At 46.6% G+C, this 17,882-nt stretch overlaps 1 protein-coding gene across 3 annotated transcripts in view; it reads left to right on the plus strand.

The window, feature by feature from the left end:
- ELMO3 (engulfment and cell motility 3) overlaps positions 1-17,581 on the plus strand; it is an 86,883-nt gene extending 69,302 nt beyond the window's left edge. For 2 of the 3 annotated variants that reach the window (XM_029608752.1, XM_029608753.1), the window contains 8 exons: positions 784-892; positions 6,698-6,834; positions 8,012-8,175; positions 8,515-8,627; positions 10,218-10,322; positions 10,502-10,584; positions 14,368-14,448; positions 15,744-17,581. In XM_029608752.1, the coding sequence (XP_029464612.1) occupies positions 784-892; positions 6,698-6,834; positions 8,012-8,175; positions 8,515-8,627; positions 10,218-10,322; positions 10,502-10,584; positions 14,368-14,448; positions 15,744-15,956 (1,005 nt within the window). In that variant the 3' untranslated portion in view covers positions 15,957-17,581. Of the gene's footprint in view, positions 1-783; positions 893-6,697; positions 6,835-8,011; positions 8,176-8,514; positions 8,628-10,217; positions 10,323-10,501; positions 10,585-14,367; positions 14,449-15,743 lie in introns of those variants that run through there. The other variant, XM_029608754.1, reaches the window with a different exon arrangement.
- Positions 17,582-17,882: the final 301 nt, after the last annotated feature.

Raw genomic sequence — 17,882 nt, forward strand, 5'->3', positions numbered from 1 at the left:
CAGTACTCCTTCGGGATAAGTGAGCTCCACCCCAGGATGCCTCAGATTTATCCCGGCAAGTTTTATCTGGCTGAAACCTTAGCTGGAAAAGTCAGAGGCAATCAGAGTGGCCTGATTTCTGAATCCTGTGATTTGTCTGGCTCAGTCCGAATTTACCTGAAAAAACCATTTCAGTATGGACCTCATGGTGGAATATATTTTTCTGTGACTGAGGCAGTAAGAGAAGGGACAGCTCTGGAGCTGCTTGGATAAGAGGTTTTGCGCACCTGGATATCCCCGGGGAATAGACAATTCCTCCCAGAGTCAATTTTCACTAGGTCACCTAAACTTCAAAAGGACACATCCTTTTCAGCCTGCAGAAACGTAGCTGCTTTTCAGACGCAAAGTACCCGTGTGCATCATCTTTGCAGATCGACTTATGTGGCGGAAACGTATGTGTATATGCTTAAGTGGTGCTGACTGATGGTGTAAAGTGTCCACATTAAAGGCATGCCTATTACATGTGGAGTGTTTTAAAATTAAAAATGCATTCCAGTTTGTCTAGATTTGCTTGGGTAGGGCTTGGGATATATATGGATTTGATTTGAGGGGAGGGGGCTAGGTTAATCCTATATTTACAAAGGAAAGAGTTGGTAAATCTGAGGATTTGCTGGAGAGGCTGGATTAGATGTATATTTACTGAGAGAAGGGGAGGGATTGACGTACCTGTAAATATGCTGGGAGGAATGTAGTTTTGCAGTGAATTTTCTACTCCAAGCCTTAATTTCGTGTTTCTTGTTCTAGTTTATTCTTGAGAACAGTAGCCGTGAGGATAAACACGAATGTCCATTTGCTCGGAGCAGCATTCAGCTCACCCTGATCCTATGTGAGACTCTGCGCATTGGGGAACCTCGTAAGTTTGACTTCTACCACTTTATCTGGGGCTCTGATCCCCATCAACTCCCTTTTGACATAGCAAGGCAGGCAAATTACTAATTCCCTGTAACGTACTGCATGGGCTGCTGCTGTTCTTCGTGTCTGATCTTCTCAGGCTCCCAAGATTTGTCAGCGCACACTAACACAGGAATAAACTGCAGTTGAATAAATTGACTCCCAAATGATGCCTGGAGAGTGCAGTCAGCTGCAGGCCTCTCCCCACAGGCCAAACTCTAGGCTTGGGACTGATAAACTACTCTGCTTCCGTCAGTGATGGAGGGGAATTCTTAAGGGGCTGTCCATGCGGAAATAAAAGTCCTCGTTCTTCCCATTGCTCTCCCCTTCCTGTGTAATCCCCTGGTTTTATCTTTACCCTGCGTGTTTCCTCCCCTTTCATACCCCAACCAACATATTTTCCTTCCCTCCTTTCTACCTTTGTGCCTTCTCTTATCTCATTCCATTCTGCTTGTGTGCTCCTTCCTATCTTCTCTGCTGCTTGTCCCCAGAAGGACTGTGGCTCCTCCTTTCTACTGCAGGTACTTAGGGCAGCTCAATGCAGTCATGTGACTTTCACAAAGCCTTACTGAGTAGGGTGGGTGGTGGCCATGATTGGGATTTCACAGGGCAGCCTGCATCTCCCCCCTTTTAGCCTTTTATTATTCTACTTCGGCTGCTATTGCCTTTGCCTTCCGTGACCCATTCTCTTCTAGATGCCCTCTCCCTTTCTCCATTGGAAAGCAGGATTAAATCAGCCATAAACCATGGGTGATGTCAGCTGATGGCACTGTCAGATGATTTCTGAGCAGGAGTTTCCCATGCGTGAGCCCCTCAGTCTTTCTTCATCCAAGCTACCACACATTTTGACGTGCATATTTTTTTCTACATCTATTCTTTTTGCTCAGATTTGCATTAGATTTGCGTATTGTGAATTCCTTTTCTCACCACTGTCATATCAGCCCTTCAAAAAAAAAAAAACTTCAAAGAAAAGAAATCAAAGACCAAAAAAACGTGCGGTTGGCGAGTACGCATGTCTGATGTCCATCATGGACACCCACACAGTGTGCAACCACTGCTTAGGTCTGGACCACGATGCCATGAATTGCTCTACTTGTGACATGATATTTCCATGGGTGCTTCAGATCCACACTTGAAAGAGGACCACCTATGGAAGTCATCCTCTGCATGAGAGCGGGCAGAACAGCTACTGCACCTCCTGGACAGAGGCCTTTCCAGACTCCCAGTACCATACGAAGCACTGGAGATCATTGCCAGGAATCAACTTCCCCTTCTTCCCATAAATTGGCTAGGAAGGCCCCCCTCCTGTTGGTGTGGTTTCTACAGCCATCACAGATCAGGATCTGAGCTTTGGAGTAGAAGGCCTGTGCAGGAGGAGGCACTGAGAAGAGTGCCTAAGCAGTGCAAGGGATCCCCTCTGAGACAGTCTCCCTCAACGCCAAAGAAGTTAGCGCCGTCTGCTCTGAGTTTTGCTGGGTAGATCCCATTTCAACACCAAGAGCACCTTCAGTCTCTTTAGTGAGTTGCTCCTTGGCACAGATATTGTCATCTTCCATGGCATGGAGGATTTCCATGGTGCTGGCCAGCTTATTCTCCCTGGATGCCCTGGCCATGGCGCCATCAAGGATGCCTTTGGTTATATTGGCACAGAGCATACTGGTGCTGTTCAAGGTGCATCAGTTCTTTTGCATAGAGTGCTGTGGCCTTGGCCAAGGCACAAGGTCAAGTCTGTTTCCTCGGAGTGGAGCGTCTTAATGCCAACAAGATCATGCATGATGGAAAGCAAAACCTTAGCGCAAAGACAAGTTCTACTAGTGCAGCAGATCTCCAGCCAATGGAGCATATCTCCAAGCGTGTCCTGGCCCCAGTGCCTAGTCTACTGAGCACTTCCTGAAACTGTGGCACCTAGTGGGAAGAACTTATCTGGGTATCAGAGGTGGATGTATCCCCACCTACTCCAGCACAGAATGCTGCTCCTCAGACAGTGTCCCAGTTTATCCAGCACTGCAGAGAGGTTCTAGCAATAGGACTTCCATTGCATGTCCCAGTGCATCTTCTAGAGGGTGGGAGGCACACCCTGGTTCTTTTTTTAACTCAAGAGGTCTGGTCCTGAGTGGAAAGTCATTGCAGATCAACCTGCTGGAACTGTGGGCCATTCAGCATGCATTAAAAATGTTCTCCCACTTGCTCATTGGCAGCAGAATTATAACCTAAATGGATAATTGTGTGGCCATGTTGTATATAAACAAACAAGGAGCAATGGGCTCTTATGCTCTCTGTGAAACAACTGCGGATGTGGTCATAGGCCAATCATCACTCCAATCTCCAGGTGAACTATCTTTCAGGTATTCGGAATATGCTGGCAGACTGGCTCAACAAAGTCCTGCAATGCCATGAGTGGTCCCTAGATCAGGATGTCATGGACAACCTGTTCCTTTGTTGGGGATCCCTAATGACTGATCTGTTTGCATCGGTCTTGGAGGACAATTGGAAGGTAAGTCAGTTCAGTTCCATGAAACTGAGCAGCTACAGATCAGCTTCCATTGCTTTCATGCTAAATTGTAGCATTACTCTGCTCTGCAAATACCCTCCAATTGCTTTCATTGCCAGGACTGTCCAGGAGATTCTACAGGACAGGGGGAGGATCATTCTTATAGCCCCAGCTTGGCTGCATCAGGTTTGGTACTTTATCTCTTTCATCTGTTAATTCAGCTTCCGATCCATTTAATGCTATCTCCTACTCTTATCACCCAAGAGAATGGAAAACTGCTACCTGGATCTTCCATAATTGGCCGTCATGGCATGGACGTTGAGTACACAGTAGTGCCCTTCTTGCTTCTTCCCACAGCTGTGAATGACATTGTAATCTCAGCTAGGAAGCTTTCCACAAGGAAGTCCTATATTTTCAAGAAGCATGTGAACAGTTTCCTGGACCTTTTCTGTTGTAGCCTGAGAGACCTTATTCAGCATCTCTCCTTCATCTTGACATTAGGCTTCAGTGCCTCTATGGTCAAGGTACATCTCAATGCCACTATGGCTTATCACCAGTAATTGGATAGAGCTCCAATCTCTCTCCACCCTTTAGTATCAAAGTTCATGAAGGGATTGTGGCATACCATGCCTTCAATCAGTAACAACATGCACACAACAAGCAAACAGGCTCTTCTCTGTTTGGATTGTAAAAGAGCCCTAGCTTATTATTTGCAGAGGATTCAACCTCACCATAAAGTTTCTCAATTATTCATTTCTTTTCATCCCAACAGGTTGGGAAGTGCAGTGGCAAAAAAACCTCAAATTGGCTAGTGGACGGTAGAGTGCACTGCTATGAGCTGACTGACTTACAGATTAGACTTTATCGAAGTCATCAAATGAGAGCCATGGTGACTTCAGTGGCTCATATGAGAGCCGCTTCTGTTGAAGACACATGCAAAACTACTATTTAGTCATCGATCCACATCTTCAAGTCCCACTATTTTCTGGACACCATGTCCCAAAGAGACAGTACCTTTGGATAAGCAATTTTGTGCAACCTATTCACCAAGTAGTCCACTCTTCACTGGTGGGGTCCGGATTGTCTATTAAGTATTTGTTCCACAAGGCAACCCTCAATGTGGGATTCCCTATGGCTGATGAAATCCTGATGGCAGTGGAGAAAGCAAAGTTGCTTATCTCTAACCAGGGTTCTCTATAGACAGCAGAATAAATCAGCCATAAATTTATCATATGCCTACCTTCCTGGGGAATCAACTACTCAACTAAACTTAACCTCTGGAAGAGACTCAGGGGCTCAGTAACATACTGTCGACCATGTGCTCTTGCCTCGCGATTCGGGTCCCACTGCTGAAATGTGCGGCCTGTTGAGGTCCTCTAGCATGGCTCTCGACATTTAGCTTCTATTTATTTATTTAACAATTTTATATACCGACCTTCATAGTAGATTACCATATCGGATCGGTTTACAGTTTAACAAAGGGAAAAAAACTAGAGTAACAAATTCACGTAAACGAAAGATAACCAAAGCAGGAATAAGTCAGTTACAATCAACAGGGGGCGAGAACTTGGAAGCTTGCAACAAGCTGGAAAGAAGAAAAGGCCAGTAAAGTAATTTTACCGTAGAGTGTACAAGTTACAAACTTAAGAACGGTGCTTTAATCTGAAGTCTAAGAGTCCATTTATTTATTTTTTTCTTTGAGAAACGGAGTGGGATAAACGGAGAAACGGAGTGGGATACAGAGTAGATAATTCTACTCTGTATCCCACTCTATCTAGGGCACGCTATTATTTCTGGGTTTTTATAGGCCTGATTTCCTGAGTTTCCTGTAGCACTGACTGATGATGTCAGCACTACTCCTTTATATATAGAAGCCAATTCTACTCATCGGGTGCCTTAGCAACAGGTCTTGCTCCCTGCTCCTGAGTCTCATTGCTGTTCCTGCTCTGACTACTTCTTGCAACCCAGCCTTGTTCCTGACATCATACTGATTGCTGCCTGCCCTGACCTCGGATTGACTGTCACCTGTGTATGAATGCTCCCTGTCCCAATCTCTGCCTGCCTGACCGTGCCTTCACCTCCTGCTACAGCATGGTGCCTCCAGCCCTATCTATCAGCTACTACCTCTGAGGGCCTACCTAATTCCATCAGTGGTCATCTTACGACTTTAATCTTCACTGCGGATCCTCCTTCAGGTACATGACATAGTAACATAGTGAATGACAACAGATAAAGACAATATGGTCCATCCAGTCTGCCTAGCAATTCTTTTTTTTAGAATCTATCTTTTCTAAAATTTAGTTTAGTTTTAAGGTAGTAGCGACTGCCGCACCATGCAGGCCACCCCAAGCCTAAATATAAACTAAAGGTGTAGCAGAAAAGTTCCATTCTCAAGCTAGCAGGGATCTTTTGTATTTGTTTCATGCCCTATTGAATATCATTACCATTCTCGTTTTCACCACCTTTTCTAGGAGGGCATGACAAAATATTTCCTGACATTGTTTCTGAGTCTTCCCCCTTGGTTTCATATTGTGACCTCTAGTTATACAGCTTCCTTTCCATCGGAAAAGATTTGATTTTTGCGCATTATTAATTCCTTTCAGGTATTTGAAAGTCTGTATCATATCTTCCCTGTCTCTCCTCTCTTCCAGAGAATCTCATATTTCTTTGTGTGCAGACCTCACGTTTTTCTCTGGACCGCTTCCATTCTGTCCTTATCCTTTTTGAGATAGGCCTCTAGGTGAGGCCTAACCAATGATTTGTACCAGGGCATTATAACCTCCGTATTCCTCCTAGTTATGCCTCTCTCTGTATAGCCCAGCATCCCTCTGGCCTTAGCTACTACTTTGTCACGTTGCTTTGCCACCTTCAAATCATCAGATGTCATCATCCTGAGGTCTCTCTCTCAGTCCATGCACGTCAGTCTTTTGTCCCCCAGCACAGGCTCACAAGCCAGTGACCGCACGTGAGAACGTCTGTGCATGCATTGATAGGCTTCTGAGCTCTGAGAGCTGGATCCATGAGAGCATCAATAAAGGAAGTCACCCATTATGGCTGATTTATCTTGTTGTCTATGGGAAAACTCTTGACTACAGGTAAGCAACTTTGCCTTCCCTTTAGCAGGTCCCAGTTTTGATTTAGGAGGCCAGGTCTTCGTTCACTACTTGGGTGGAGGTTGTGGTTAGAACCTTGGTAGTGAGATGCAGGTCATAGTTGAAGGTGGAATGGTAGGGTTTTCATTGATTTGCAATACTCCTCTCTTGCTCTCTGCTGCAGCCTCTGAAACAGGTCAGAACTTCTACCCCCTGTTCTTTGCTCAGGATAACTGCTTCGCAGAACTTTTCTGTATTTGCATCCAGCTCCTCAACAAGACCTGGAAGGAAATGCGAGCTACACAGGAGGACTTTGATAAGGTGAGGCAAGGCCCGGCCTGGGGAGCAGTGGACAGCAGAAGGAATTGGGCCGGGTTTGAGGGAGGCAGCAAGAGAGATTAGGTTAAAATGGGGAAAAAATGGATGTCTGTACACTCCGTGACTAGATCAACTCCAGCAAATTTGTTGTCATCCGTCATTGTAGTTTAGTGGTCAGATAATTTGGAGGCCAGTTTACTAAGTTGCAATAAAACAGTGTACTCCCGTTCTGTTTTATCGCTAGGAAATTCTAGTAGGTTTTACTAAATTCAGGCACTGCAGTTTATTAAATCCTGCAGGAATTTTCCTTGCATTGCCATGGCTGGAAAGCCAAGTGTTCCTGGCTGCAGTCCACATCCTGGGGCCACCATCTTTAAAATGGCTTTGTATGAATTCCCCCTGTTAAAAAAAAAAAAAATAAATTTCCATGATGGTCTGAGGACAAACAACCCTCTCACCCTCTGACTTCCGTACATGGTGCATACATTTAAGAAAATGTTATCTGCACTTAACTTTGCAAAGCAAATGCTTCCCCTTTCCGAAATCGCACCCCTCACATTTCCCAGGCATACCCCATAATCTTGGGGAACTTAGAGGCAGGAGCGATCCCTATTCACTCCTGCCCTGCTGGCACCATCTTTCAAAGTGGTGCCAGCTGACTCCCAGGTGCTCCTTTGCCCTTAACGTGGGGGTGGAGGGACTCTTACAGGGCTTTGCAACCCTTTAGGTCGGTGCCCTGGGAGCATCGCCAGGCATCCACAGTAGTGCAGTTTGCAAAGGTTTTTTTCGCAAGCCTCACCACCTTTGCCAAAGCAATGAGCTGCTTTGCATGCATTTGCGTGTGATGCAGCTCATTATCATGACCATATTACACATGATTTAGATGTCATCAAATAACTTGCGAAAAGTTGCAATAAAAAGTTGGTTTTCATGATCAACAAAAATGTTGTCAGATTGTGTGTGTGTGTGTGTATTATGGAATGGTGTTAACACTGGCAGGTGACTGGGGTAGAGATGGCTGTAGACCGAGTGAAGTTTCTTTGTCTGTTGGGAATCGAGTTGGTGTAACTGGATGTTTATATGCTAGGTAGTTTTCACATTACTCTGTTCATCTGCATTTTTCTCTCCCTGTTGCCAGTGGGCCCATGCTCTGTTCAGAATTGCTATCTTCTCTTCCTAGGTGATGCAGGTAGTCCGAGAGCAGATAATTCGAACACTAACCTCCAAGCCCACCTCACTGGAACTCTTCAAGACAAAAGTGTATGCACTGAACTACAGTGAGATCCTGAAACTGAGGCAGACTGAAAGGATGCACCAGGAGGAAACACTGGCGGCGCCTGTCCTGTGAGTAGAGCGCAGCTCATGTGGGGTTGAGGAGCCTAGAGGACATTCACAAGTACTGAGCACCGAAGGTCCTTCATGGCTAGGGACTGCCCCCATAGGTTCCTAAAGCTGTAGGACATGCCTCAGTACATGATTATGCAGCGATCTGGTGAGTTTGCAAGGACCTGAGGTTAGGAGTACAACGAGCTATCAGTGCTCTGAATGTGAAGGGTATGGTGCATATGGAGCTGCAGGGTGGAAGTTCACTGCTATAAAGGGCAAGGGGGAACCTGGCAATATGTTTTGTGGGAGGTGTTTAGTCTGCTTTCCAGTGTGGTCAGTTTCCTGTCCCTTCTTTAGGGAACTGAGAGAGAAGCTAAAACCTGAACTGTTGGAGCTCATTAAGCAGCAGCGTCTGAACCGACTATGTGAGGGAACGCTCTTCCGCAAGATCAGCAGCCGACGCCGACAAGGTGGGGGGAACCATCGGTTCGCTCAAAGCTGGCCCCGAAGCCTTTTCAGCCCAGGCCCAAGTCTGTGTCAGAAAGAATAGCAGGCAGAGTCAAACCCTATAGCAGGTGGAGCCCGGTGCTTCTGCGCCTGAGATTCTGTCCTGTTCAGAACTGAGTGGATTCCATGCCGGGGGCTAGGGGGGGTCCCGCACAGCCCCATGTGTACACGGTGATGGTCCATGTCACAGGCTTCATACACACTGCACGTGTAACCTGCATATTCCAAACACTACTGCTGTCGCAGTGCCCTGGCAGAAAGGTGCAAAGTCTGTACACAGAGTTCTGTGATCCATATATGTATTGGAAAAGCATGGCTTCTGGTAGGTTGTGTGATAGACGAATAGGCAAAAAATTGTGTAAGGACCTAGTCACATCTGATGACAGGGCCCAAGGGGTCTCTGAAATTCATCATTAGATTATTTATATGTTGGACCAACAAAAGGTATAGAAACATGCAAAACAATTCAAAGCCTTTACCAGATGTTATGCCAGCTGTATGTGTCGTATGCCATGCTGAGACAAAAAAGTGCACCAACTCTGAGATGTGCCAACAGTGTGGTCTGAAAAAGAGAGGCAGGTCAATATTCATTGTTACTTACCCAGATAAATAAGTACTTATCCGGCTAAGAGGTGGGTGGGACATGGGAGTTTCGGGGAGAAACTACTTGTCCAGTTAACGAAGCTGGATAACTAGTGCTATTCAAACTTATCTAGCTGTGTTAACTGGATAAATTAGACCTGATCAATAGCAGGTCTGAAGTTAGTCAGAGAAGACTTAGCTGGCTACCTAGTGATTTATTCAGCTGTATAGGCAGTACAGTAGGTTGCGGGAAAACGGGCCCTCAGTGTTGAACGCCTAACGCGTGCTCAGCCACCTCTCCTGGGCACGCGATATTGTATTTAAATGAGGGGTCGTGCTAAAAAGGAGGCATTAGGGACAATCGCGCACCCCTAGCGCCTCCTCAGCAGCAGAAGCCCAGGAGAGGTGGCTGTCAGCGGGTTTGGAAGACGGACGCTCAGTTTTATGAGCGTCCGTCTTCCTAACCTATGCAAAGCCACGGGTTAGGAAAATGGATGCTCGTAAAATCGGGCATCCGTTTTCCTAACCTAACCCGCCGGCATGCTTATTTAATGTCTTTAAATTTTTTTTAAACCTTTTGGTTCCTCTGACTTAATTCAGCATGATATTAAGGCGGAGGGTTTACAGAAAAGGGGTATTTTCTGTACACTTTTTTGGGCTGCTCAGAAATTAACGCCTGCTCTTGGCCAGGCGCTAATTTCTGAGCGTAAAATGTGCGGATCGGGCGCACATTACTGTACCTGGGCGAATAGCTAATAGCCTCGTGCATTTGCATGTGATGAGCGCTGATAGTTTCGGGGGGGTTCGGGCACACGTTTTGGCCGCGCTAAACCCCTTATTGTGAGTGCACTTTACTGTATCAGCCTGTGTGTGAGTTACCCAGATAGGTCTTATCCGGCTATTTCACAATTTCCTTTGAATACTGAGCCCAGATTGTTGAGCTCTGCTGCTCTTTTGCCTTCTCGTTTCAGATAAACTCTGGTACTGCCGCCTGTCGCCCAATCACAAAGTCCTGCACTATGGAGATGTGGAGGATGGGCTTGAGAGCCCTCCAATTGAAAGCCTTCAGGAGAAGAGTATGTAAGCTCACTGCCTTCCTGTTTGTGACTAAAACAGGAACTCCAGAAATCTCCATTTATTCGCCACCATCTGGACCCGTGCTGTCTGACATGGTTATTCCAGAGGCATAGGAATAAGGCAGTGGAAGTGAAATTCTCATGACTGAAGCTCTGTGTCTCTCTCTCTCCTTCCTCAGTTCCAGTGGCTGATATCAAGACCCTGCTGATTGGGAAGGACTGTCCCCACATGCGGGAGAAAGGTGCCGGCAAACAAAACAAGGTGAGCTCCTGAGGTTTCAGTCCTGGGGGTTTTTGGAGGTGAGGGACACAAGGCCTCTCTAGGGAAGGCATGAGGGGTACAGTCTCTATGGGACTGTGGGGGCATTTCGGTACAGCAAGCTGTGCAGTGTATGGGGTTAGAATGAGGCCTGGACTGCCAGTGGATGGAAACAGCAGGGCAATAGGACTGGTGAACCGGCTTTGTGATTATATAAGACCTATCCTGTCATGGTCTGGGGAAAAAACAAAGCATTATGGTCTGATAGCAAACTAGTCAAAGCAATATATATGCATTTGTGTAGTCCTCTCATATAAAATACTGTACAGTTGATGATAAATGCATTTATACAAAAGAGATTTTCCATAACACATTTTAGAGGGGAAATTTGGCAGGTTAAAAGCTTGTTAAACCTGTGTTGAAATTTAAACATGCGACCGTAATTAATGTCCCTGCTCTTGTGAAAAGGGTTGTGGGATCTTTAACATTCACAGAGTAATCGGGCATAAGTTTAAGGCTCCCTCCTCAGCAGTGTCGGGCCCCCTTACACTAAGCTTGGGGCACTGATTCAACCCTAGCTCAGAGGGAAGGCAGCGTCCACTGAGCAACCAACCACGTCCTGCATTACCCAGAGGTCCTGGGGAGTTTCCATCCACGCAGTGGCCCTGCTCCATCCTTCTTAGCTTCTGTGATTGATCATATAGGATTTGAACTCAAAGTGGTAAGACGTCAGGATATAAAAGTGAGGATATTGACCAAAATGATCTTTATGATGATGGCATTAGGACACTTCAGGTCTCGCTTTACCTGGAGATCACAGCACCTCTCATGTACAACGTTTACATGATGGCCCTGGCTTCCAGTTTCCTTTGCCATCTCAGATGTAGATTCTATAGCAAGGGTTAGAAAAATCTGTGGCATGTTTACATTAATTTGCATATAACTATATACAAAAAAAATAATGGAAAATCTCTCTCGTTATAAAAATGTTCTTTTCAAATAAAATATTCTTCTAACTTGTCTGAATCATTTTTAGGGTTTTTTGTTTTTTTTTCCAATTCCCTTCACTTCCTTTCTTCTCCGTTTTCTTTCCTCTCACGCCCTGCTCTCATTATGGCCTGTTTCTTCCCCCATCAAAAGTGCCACTTTTCCTCCTGTCTCCAGTCTCTCCTTTTCTTCTCTCCCTCTAATCTGTCATCGCTTTCTCTCTCATCCTTCCTTTCTTCTCACCCCGTCTTGCTTCTCCCTCCGCTGTGATCTGATGTTCCTCATGCCTCTCTTCCCTGCCCTCCAGTCTCTTAACCTTTATTCCTCGCTCCTTCCTCCATCTTTCCCTCTCACCCACCCTCGTTCCCTACATGTCTCTGCCATCTTCCCTCATCCCATTCCTCTGCAGAACATTTCCATCCTTCTTTCCCCTCATACTTCCACCATCTTGCCCTCTCACTTTTCCATCCCTTATTTTCTACCTGCACACTCAGTCACGTTCCCTCTCTGACCCTTCCATCCCTTCAGGTTCCCCTCCTTGCCCCTCCATCTCCCATCCCTCCAAATTCTCTGATTCACCTCGTCTCCATTTGTCACCCTCCCCCCTCAAATGCTAACGCCTGCTCCCCCCTTCCCTCACAGCCTGCAGTCTTCGTGCTGTCGACAGGAACTTATTTCTTGTTGCTGACGGTGAGAATAGTTTACTGTTTGCATTGCCTGCTGCACGATGGCCCCCGTGATGATTAGGGAGTGCGAAAAAGAAGTGCGTTGAGGGTGGAAGAGAGAATGATGCCTTAGCTGGTGGAGGAGTACGTGTGAGGGAGAGAGCCGCATGCTGGTGTTGGAAGAGCGGTGCGACAGCCAGGGTGTTGTGTGTGTGGAAGAGAGCATGATGTGATGATGCAGTGCTCAGGGGTTGTGGAAGAGAGAGTAGATGGTGCGAGTGCCAGGATGGGGGTGGAAGAGAGAATGGCGCAGCAGTGGAAAAGAGGTGTAGTGGTTTAGGATGGGAGAGAGAGAGAGCAGCAGCAGCAAGTGGGGAACAGAGAGTATGCAGAAGGGAAAGGACATAGAGAGGCCTATTTGCTATAGTGCATTAACGCATTTACATTAATATTAATGCAAATATTTGCAGCATAACAAGCATATTTAAATGAGCTGCAGTGTTCATTGCTTTATGTCTGTAATTTGTTTATATGTATTGATTGTGGTCTGTTTATGTTCTGGTTTGTTTATTTTCTGGTTGTATTTATAGGATTTGGCTTATGTTTATTTTTTTTATTATGGATTTATACAGTTTTTTATTCTGCTGTAACTTGCTTGGAGCTGTGGTGTACATGCAAGACATAAAATTAGTAAATGAAACAGCATGAAAATGCATGTTGAAAAGCTCGTTTATATTCATATGTAGCAAAGCAATGTGATTTGTGCTAACTCTGGGATCACGGAAACTAAATTTGAGGGATAGTTAAGCTTTTATGTGAGCATTGGTAGTCAGCCTCCCCCCCCCCCCCCCCCCCCCGAATCCCACTGGCTGAACAAAACCAACCCTCTGCCAGCCTTGATGTACCATCCTCCTCAAGTAAATATCAAGGGCTTGCCATGGTCCAGACAGCTCTCCGGTTTCCTTCCCTCCCCCTGCCATCGGCCTCCAAAATGTAAAATGTTTCTGTGAAGTGCCAGTTTGCAGTTGGGATTCTTTGTGCTTCCATGTTCATTGGGAGCCCGTCGGTTAGGGTAGGCGAGGAGGAAGGGAATCACCTGGCGGGAGGAGGGAAGGAACTGGGAGGGTTGATTGGGCCCATGGCAAGCCCTTGATCATGACTTGGGGGGGGGGGTATATCAGAGCGGGCAGGGGGTGGCCCTTTATTCATCTAGTAGCAGGGTGTAAAATGGGGGGGGGGAATCAACACATAAGGCCCCTTCTATCTTGGACTCTGAGGGGCCTCCATTAGGGTTGGTCTTGCCATGTGTCAAGGACAGAGCACATGCATTATCAACCATGGCAAAACCTTTAGTAAATCTGACATTACGTTGGCAGCTAGCGCTCACATTCACATGAAAATCAGCTGTTAAATGTTTTTAACTTAGTTTAGTAAATAGATTCCTGGGAAAATCTTCCGGGGGGGGGGGGGGGGGGGGGTGAGGGAAAAGAGAGTCTGGTAGCCTGGTGACGGCTGGGGGGGGGGGGGAAGGAGAGAAAGCGAATGTAATGGCCCAGGGCAGATAATGGTTCCGGGTTTCCAATGATGCCCCGGAAGCCAGATTTTGGGGCAGTTGCCGCAGCAGTGGAATCGCAGGAAGCCAGTGGCTTTGATTGGATCTCGTGTCTTGTACAGGAGAGAGAGCTCCTGCTCCAAAACTAAGGAGGGCTTGAAGCCCCCGCAGCAGCAGCAGCAGTAGCACGCAACGTGTTGGCTGCAGAATCACTCAAAACTCTCTTTCCATGTGCTGAGAATAAGGAGACAGTCATTAGCCAACCGCAAGAGAGGAAAAATACGTCAACGGACAAAGGACAACTAAATGCCAGAACAAGAAATACTTTTACGCCCAAGTGAAATACAATACTTAGGCTTGGATTACTATCCGCCTCCCCCTATCCTTCTTATTGCCTCCTCATAGTGAGAGGGAATGGGGTGGGGGCTGACTTTCACCTGTGCCGGGTCCGCCAGCTCTCCTCCTTATCCAGGATGAAAGGCGAGGACCAATGCTCGCTTCCTGCTAGCTTGTGACACCGCCTGCCACTTTACCTGCCTTCACACTTAAACCCTGGGATTCCCCTCCGCTGTTTTCCTGCAGGATGTCTTGGAACTGGCGTTTACCATCACCTACGATATGGAGGAGTACTGCCTGAACTTCATCGCTCCCACTAGATACGAGGTGAGTGACTGACGAGGGACAGGACCCCCGGGCAGCTCGCGTCTGCAGGGAGTTGCACAGCACCCCCACGCCCTGCGGAAAATTGTGTCAAAAAGAGCATTTGGTGCATAGAAGTTGCAAAGGCGAAGTTCAGGAGACGGTGCCAACTCTAAGCAGTGCAGTTTTGATAGATTGTGCAGGCAAAATGTTACAGATTTTAAAATTGTCTGACATTAAAATGTTTTCTTTTATCCTGCCTTTGTCTAGGGAACTTTTCCTAATTATACTGTTCTCTCTCTTCTTTTCCTGAATCTCCATTCTTCCCTTCATCTGACTCTACATCTAGCTTATTGGGGGTTTTTTTTTTTTTTATCTTTTCTCTTAATTTGTCTTCTCTGCTGCCTGATTCCTCTCCCCCCATCATCACTGCCTTTGCCTCTCTCTTATCCATCAATCACTCTTCCACCTCCCCCCTTCTCTAGTCTCATTCCTCTATTTTCCTCCTCCTCAATCCATCTCTCCTACCTGCCCGCCTTCCACCTTCTTTTCCAGATCTCTGGCTCCCCCTTTCAGGTCTCCATCCTTGCTGTTTATCATCCCTCTCTGCCTCTTCCACCACTCACTCTGTAGTTCTCTCCCTTTTTCAGCTCTCTCTGTCCACTCACTGAATCCCTGGCTCCCTTTTAGCCCTCCATTCCCTGCTCTCTTGCTTTCGTCTTCCCCCAGCAGCAGCCTAGAGAGCGGTAAGAGAGCCGTGCATGGTTGCCCTATGGGCCAGCTCCTCTTCCTCTTCTGGCAATTGCCATCCCTCCTTCCCTTCCTGCACGCATGTGCTTCAGCCTGGTGTAGGAATTGTGCACCGGGGAGAGGAGGAAGGGAGAGAGGTCACCAGAAAGAGGAGGTGATGCTGCCATGGGGGGGGGGGGGGGGTCTCTTATTTTAGCCCCTCCTCTGCTCCTGGTTCCAGGGCACCGCTGCTACCTCTCCCCTCCGCCTGATGCCAACCCGGGCCAGGAGATGCAGCGGGGGATCTAGGAGGGGCTAGTGGACGGCCCAAGTGCTGCGAGGGCTGAGTTTGTGGGTATGATGAGTGTGCCAGGAGTGGGGAGGGCAGTCGCGTGGCATAATCCTCTCTCATCCCACGGCGTCTGCTCGTGGAAGGTCCGGCACAGAATGTCGGGGGAGATCTTCTCAAAAACTCAGCATTCCTGTTTGTTAGAAACCGGCGGTCTGGTGTGATCTGATGCACAGTGACGTATAGACACGCATACACACACACAGCAATTATCCGTCTCTCCCTTTCCTTTACTCTGCAGTTTTGCCTCTGGACAGATGGCCTGAATGTGTTGATGGGGAAAGAGATGACGAGCGAGAGAACCAAAAGTGATCTTGACATTCTGCTGTCCATGGAGATCAAACTACGCCTGCTGGACCTGGAGAGCATTCCTATCCCCGACGCACCCCCCGTCATCCCCCAACCCCCCAGTAACTTCAACTTCTGCTATGATTTTAGCCACATTGAGCAGTGAGCCCCTTCCTTCCCCTTGTGTATGACGTTCCTCACGTACGAGTCATTCACACTGGATCTACACTTCCTGGCAGCTCTGCCCCTTGTGCCCTAGAGCACTGGCTGCTCCCTTCTTAAGCATCACACGTGCGTGGTACTAACTGGTGATTGGTAGCACCTCTGTCTATCCGACTAATCCCAGAGGAGATAGGGTGCCCAGACCTGTGAATCAAGGCTTCCCAATATGATGTCTGTCTTCATTAGCTGGCTTGAGCTAACTCTTCTCCCTAAACCCTTCAGCGCAGGATCTTTGTAAGGGAATCTGGTTGTAGGTTTATAGGTGGTACTGCAAACGGTCTGGGGGTGCCATGGCTTCTCGGATCTGAACGGTGCTGTGACACTGACTAAAAGCACGGTAGATTTAATAATACCTAATATGCACTAAGCTTCTCTGCTGCACTTCTCAGTTTAATAGACACGGGCCATTTGGTCTTTATCTGCTCTCATTTACTATGTTAACTGTTACCAGGGTCAACATAACAAATTATTAACCATTTTATAATAGCAATTACCTGTCTGTGATGTATGGAGGGATTGCTGATAGGAGGACAAAGCACGCCTTTGGTGCAATATAATCTTACAGCAAGCACCCCCTTCTAACTAGTTACTTAATCACTCTAAAAGCACCAAAGCCTCCGCCAGGCCCTGTTGGATTCTGGCTTGTTGAGGGACTGCATTTCTTTCCCTTACAATGCCATGCTGTCTGCACTGGAAAAGGACAGAAGGTCTATGACGAGGCAGGAACAGAAAAGTCAGGTCCTAATGGTAATGTGCTGTTCTGTACGGTATGTGATTGAGAGGGCGGCTCGGCTTGAGCCGTTAGTGACAATCGCTCTTCCCCCTTTGTTGCTGCTAGTGATGACCAAAAATTGGTTTGGGGGATTCTGCAGATCAAGAGGCAGTGCTGCTAAGAGCAGTCACAGGAGCAAAATAGACAGGATAGTACAATAAAAAGATTTAAAAACACGTAGAAAGAGTGTAATGATCTGAATTGTCCTGGGCTAGGTAGACATAAGCGAGGGCTTTCCAAACGTGTTCTGGTCATTTTGAAGCTAGTTGAGTTTTCAGGATATTTGCAACAAATATACCAGAGATAAATTTGCATATTCTGGAAACCTAGTTTATGAAAATTGAGCTCATGTATATTTGTTGCAGATATCCTGACAACCTAACGGATTGTGGGCTTACCAGGATATGTTTGGGAACCCCTGTCCACGTTTTAGCTGGGAGCTCCTACTACTGTCCCACCATTGCTTCAGTGAAAACAGGAAACACCCTGTACTTTCTTAAAGGAGTAACATAAGACCTGCCATACTGGGTCAGACCAAAGGTCCATCAAACCCAGTATCCTCTTTCCAAAAATGGCCAATCCATGTCACAAGTACCTGACAGGATCCCAAAAGGTTGATAGATTCCATGCTCCTTATCCGAGAGATAAGCAATGGAATTCTGAAAATCCACCTTAATTTATGGACTTTTCCTCCAGGAGCATGTCAAAATCTCTTTTAAATGCAGCTACACTAACCGCTTTCATCACATCCTCTGGAAACAAACTCTGGAGTTTAATTATGCATTGAGTAAAAAAAATATTTTCTCTTAATAGTTTTAAATGTACAACTTAGTAACTTCATTGTATGTCCCCTAGTCTTTGTACTTTTTGAAAGAGCAATCAATTCACATTTACTTGTCCACTCATTATTTTATAGACCTCTATCATATCCCTCAATCAACTCTTCTCCAAGCTGAAGAGTCCTAACCTCTTTAGCCTTTCCTCATAAGGGATTCATTCCATCCCCTTTATCATCTTGGTTGCCCTTCTCTGTATCTTTTCTAATTCTGTGATATCATTTTTGAGATGTGGTGACCAGCACTACACACAATACTCATG

The sequence above is a fragment of the Rhinatrema bivittatum genome, chromosome 7 (genome assembly GCF_901001135.1).
Source record: "Rhinatrema bivittatum chromosome 7, aRhiBiv1.1, whole genome shotgun sequence".
In the NCBI taxonomy this organism is placed as follows: domain Eukaryota; kingdom Metazoa; phylum Chordata; class Amphibia; order Gymnophiona; family Rhinatrematidae; genus Rhinatrema; species Rhinatrema bivittatum.